Source organism: Brassica napus, chromosome A7 (assembly GCF_020379485.1).
Source record: "Brassica napus cultivar Da-Ae chromosome A7, Da-Ae, whole genome shotgun sequence".
NCBI lineage: Eukaryota > Viridiplantae > Streptophyta > Magnoliopsida > Brassicales > Brassicaceae > Brassica > Brassica napus.
This window is the reverse complement of record NC_063440.1, coordinates 10,725,231-10,730,161: the sequence shown is the minus strand read 5'-3', so window position 1 is coordinate 10,730,161 and position 4,931 is coordinate 10,725,231. Positions and strand designations below refer to the sequence as shown.

Genomic DNA, 4,931 nt, shown 5'->3' with positions numbered 1-4,931 from the left:
CATTCGAGAAAATGACTTTGTTTTTGATGTGTTGAATCATCATCGAAGAAGGAGGCATAGAGTGCAAGAGTTGAATGATATTGAGGACGAGATTGAAGTTATTAAAAGAAGAGTGAATCAAGATGATGATATTTCTTTATGGAGGAATTCTGATGATAAATACTCTAAAAGTTTCTCCAAGAAGACAACATGGTTGTGCTTGCGCCAAGCTCAACCTCGATGTGATTGGAGCAAAGGTATTTGGTTTCCACACTCCACGCCTAAATACTCCTTTCTTGTATGGGTTGCAATCAAGAATAGACTGCAAACTACTGACAGAATTCAGCAATGGAATAGACAGTGAATGGAGATTGTGTACTATGCCAAGAAATGCAAGAAACTTGTCAGCATTTTTTTTTAGTTGTCGATATTAAAGAAGGATTTGGAAAGATATGGTGGGTGGAATTATGAGAGAAAGATTCACCTATGAATGGTCTGAGATTCTTAATGTGCTATCGCATACAAGGAATATGAATACAGAAGGCTTCCTCATTCGCTATGCCTTTCAAACTCTAGCTCATTGTATATGGAGAGAGTGAAATGTTAGAAGACATGGGGAATCTCCTATGGCTGTGGAAGTGCTGTCAAAACTTGTAGATAAGATGATCCGCTTGAAGTTGCTTTTGGTAAAAGGCAAAGGTAAACAATACCTTGAGGAGAGTATGATCAAATGGTTTGAGACAAGAATTTGAAGAGCAGAAGATTGAAGAGTAGAAGTTTATTATAGAAGTTTGATATTCTCTATGTAAATATCAAAACTGAGGCACTTGATGTACAAAAGTTTGTGTTTGAATAAATTTTACATTCATTCAAAAAAAAATAGTATACTGTAAAATATGTTATGTCATATGTTGATAGTTTAAATTAAAATGAAACTATATAGACAAGGCCTGGGCATTCGGGGTCCCAATCGGATTTCGGTTTTATCCAATCGGGTTTCAGTTTTTCGGGTTTATCAAAATCAGCCATATTCGGATTATGAAAGTTCGGTTCGGGACCGGTTCGGGTTCTATCGGGTTCGGGTCGGGGTTAGTAAATCTTCAAAGAACCGGTACAACCCAATATACTTTCGGGTTCGGGTCCCAATCGGTTTTTCGGTTCAAAAGTACCTGATTTTTACCTATTTTATAACGAAAATATGAGTAAAATCGGTTCTTCAGTTTTAAAATACCTGATTTGTACCTATTTTGTAACCAAAACTTAAGTAAAATCGATTCAAAAATAAGAAACATCAACCGTGATCATTCAAAATCAAACGAAAAGTAAACATATTTACTGATAAAATGAAAACCAAATAAATAAAAGCATAAAACGAAAACCTAGTTCTCATGAAATGAGAAACATTGTTTAACGAAAACAAAATCAAAATCTAAATACTTCAAGATTCAACGGCCATCTTTAACCATCAATCTTCATGTAATAGAACCACCAACCTTCATGTAATAGATAAGTATTTTAGATGTTCAATATTTCTTAGTGTATTTTGGATACATATTAGGAATTGAGATCATGTTTGGTACAAGATCTTTTCGAGGTTTTGAATGTTTCGGGTTCTATCGGATATCCATTTAGATTCGGGTTCGGTTCGGATAATACCCATAACCCGAAATACCACAAAACAAGACCCATTCGGTATTTACGTCGGGTTCGGATCGGTTCGGATTCATTTTTATCGGATCAGATTCGGCTCGGATTTCTGGGTTCGGTTTATTTGCCCAGCCCTAATATAGACTAATAAATGAAAGTTATGTGTAGAAGATATTTATAGTTAATCCATGTTGATTTAAAACTGAAAAATCATGACTTTTCAAAATTTGTGATTTCTAAGAAAATGATAAACATATAGAATAAGATGATTGTATATTTCTATATATATATAAAAAAAATTTAGAGTGTAATTCTTTTTAAAAAAAATCAAATCAAGAAATGATACTTTTTGTTGAAATAAAAATTTGATTTATTATATTTTTTTATGAATATTATCCAAATAAGATTTTAAGAAGAATAAATAAATAAGATGTAGAGTTGAAATAATGGATTAGCATTTTATTTTCAGTTAGATAGTTAATTATAGTTTCTTTGTTCAATATATACAAATCCAAGTTCCCCTATAAAATTGCATGGTTATTGAAAAACAAAAAAAAAATCTTTGGAAAGAAAAAGGATACAAATCTTCGAAACATAGATTGATTACAATATCTTAGCATAAATAGGAATTTAACACAAACAAAAGAGGCTCACTCAAGATTGATACACAACGACCGACAATTGGAAGACCGGATATAAATATAGATAATCGTTAGTCTTCTTCCATTGGAACTTGTGGCATGTCAAACCAGTCTTCTTTGATCGGCTTGTTGTTGATCGTTGAAGCTGAATGTGAATTATCCACCATCTCTCCACGGTTTCTGCTACTAACAAGCTCTCTCACAATTTCAGGAGTAATCTGCATTAATGGTAAACACGGTTTAAATAAAAATAAAAAAGAGAGTAACGTATTTTGATTAGACAAGGGAAAGTGGTCATACTAGCTCGTGATTTTGCTTCTCAAGTAGACTTGTGAGACTCTTTTTATCTTCCTTTCTTAGTTCGTGCTTGTACCTGCAAAAAAAGAGATTAACACTTGACAAAAGCAGACTTACTGTGCCTGAAATGAACAACTCTTCTTCTTCTCCTTTATTCCTTACCGTTGCACAAAGGCGAGAAGAGTTTGGTGCCAAATGACCGGCATAACTTTTGTCTCCTTACAAAATCTCAAGAAGTGAGCAGCGACCGCATCAATGGCCAGATGAGCCAGCGCATATTTCTTCTCCAGGATAGCTTTCATGAAGTAACTACACACACAAAAACAAAAACACAATGTAACCGAAGAAGGGCACAAGATATGAGTACCTACATTTGTAGGTCTAAGGTATAGGCTGCATTTTACCTTCTTGTGCCAAGAAACTCCATCTCCGCCAAACATACCAAGGCAGCACTGCAGTTCATGTGCATGAATTATTTTGGTTTTATGTGCTCAATAATTTGGAAAATATAAAAGGTAAATCCTTGTTACCTTGAAAATTTTTCAGGAATAGAAAACTTGTGTATTATACTCCCAATAATAACAGCTTCGGGGATGGTGCATGTTCCAGACTTAACAAAAATAGGCAACTTAATTTAGAGAAAAGTCACAAAAGGAGAAGGACAAAAGAAAAGAAAAGAAAAGAGAAAACACACCTTACACAAGGGAAGTAAAATCCCACAGTAGAATCCTTTGGGCTTGAAGAGTGCCTTTTTCAAAGATTGGTAGAGACAAAAATGTAGCTTTTTGTGGATTCTGATGTCCTCTCTGACCCTAGGAAGAAGAAAAAGCTCATAGAAGCGTTCAGCTTTGCTGCTGGAGGCAAACATGTTTGTAGCCTTGTACATTGCATTTGGTGACCAACTCTCTGGTTGAGTCAACTTCAATAAACTTTCCCAATTTTCCAGTCTAGTAAGATGGTTAAGAGCTTTCGGCATTTTACCGTTTGTGTATAGACTCATAAACTCTCCCAGCCTGCAATAGTTTATCAGAGACAATTGTAAGATGGTGGAATTTGTAAAAAAGTGACTTTTTTTTTTCAAGGACAAGGGTAAAAAGAGAGGCTTTACTTTCGATAGTAGTCAGTTATTGAATCAAAAGCTGCGCCTACAAACAAGATATTCATCCAGCCAGAGAATGAGAATTAGCCAGTTAAAAAAAAAAAAGCAAAGACTTTAGTATAGTTAACAAGCAAAAACCTGTAGCAGCAATATGTTTTTCTTCAAGCGAAGAAGTAATAGCATCAGAGACACGTTTTGCTATTGAAGCCCCATCCTTGTGAAAGAAGGCATCTAGTAATAACTTTTCTTCTTTCTCGCTACAGGCCATATCCTCCTTGAACAATTTAATCGGAAACAAATGCAACAACTTTAGACCAGTGCCACCAATAAGAATCTCAATCTAAGCCTTACATATCTCACATGGTAATCAAGTTGGCTCTGGATCTCATCAACATCATCGTCAATAACATCTTCCAACTCATACAATGGTTGCTTGAAGGAGAAGGCGCTCATGGGGGTGTTTTCTTCATCCTCGACTTCCTTTTGCTGCGCATACGCTTCCTTCAGTATCTTCTCCGTTAGCTGAACAAAACAAAACTATTAGAGAAACCCATCAATCAATCAACAAAAAGAATCCAATACTTCTCACCTTCCGGCTTTTGCAACCATTCATCGGTGAGGAGGCGGCAGCAACCGAGAATGCCTTAAAGTTCCTCTTTGTCGCCATTGGAAGAAGGGCAGTGAGAATCACCTTACTTACGGCTCTCTCGCGCAGACCTAGCCTTATTGTTGTGACCGACCACACACAAGAAGAAACGATGGGTTAGGTTTTTTACCCGATTATTGCAGCCCATTTATATGCATGCATAATTTACTTGATTTACCAATTTTTAAGTCTAGATTTTTAAAATGTCCCTATACCAAAAAAAAAACTCTTCATTTCATATTCAGATAAAAATAGAGATCGGTAACTCGATGCGGGTTGGAGTTTTTTGAATCGGGTGTTCTAACTACGGGTATGAATGATGCAATGCTGGTCCTAATACCAAAAGTACTCAAGCCAGAAAAAAATTATGCAATTCCACCCCATCAGTTTATGCAAACAAAAGCGATAGTGTTGAGATTGAATAACCTTATGCCTAAACTCATTGGTCCAGCGCAAGCCAGTTTTATCCTAGGCAGACTTAGTATTGTTAACATTGTTGCGGTCCAGGAAGCCCCTGTTTGGAACTACGCTAGGCGTTAGTCGGGCAGAAATCGCGGGCCTAAGAAGTTACCGAAAAATCGGAGATTAATCAGGGTATACAGAGACTAATTTAATTATTATC

At 35.9% G+C, this 4,931-nt stretch overlaps 1 protein-coding gene across 3 annotated transcripts; it reads right to left on the bottom strand.

Moving 5' to 3' along the window:
- Nucleotides 1-2,195: 2,195 nt before the first annotated feature.
- LOC106356338 (bystin-like) lies at nucleotides 2,196-4,438 on the bottom strand. Of its 3 annotated transcripts, none has more exons than XM_022689525.2 (10): nucleotides 4,253-4,438; nucleotides 4,015-4,185; nucleotides 3,802-3,937; nucleotides 3,673-3,709; nucleotides 3,259-3,577; nucleotides 3,095-3,174; nucleotides 2,969-3,016; nucleotides 2,727-2,873; nucleotides 2,568-2,640; nucleotides 2,196-2,485 (listed from the first exon to the last, which is right to left on the bottom strand). In XM_022689525.2, exons 1-10 carry the CDS (start codon nucleotides 4,328-4,330, stop codon nucleotides 2,339-2,341), a joined length of 1,236 nt encoding a protein of 411 aa, XP_022545246.1. In that variant the 5' UTR covers nucleotides 4,331-4,438; the 3' UTR covers nucleotides 2,196-2,338. The 3 variants fall into 3 exon arrangements, 2 of the variants coding, with proteins under 2 accessions (XP_022545246.1, XP_013651557.1); XM_013796103.3 differs by having other exon boundaries at nucleotides 4,024-4,185; XR_002653357.2 differs by having other exon boundaries at nucleotides 2,306-2,485; nucleotides 2,568-2,633.
- Between the last annotated feature and the right edge of the window lie 493 nt (nucleotides 4,439-4,931).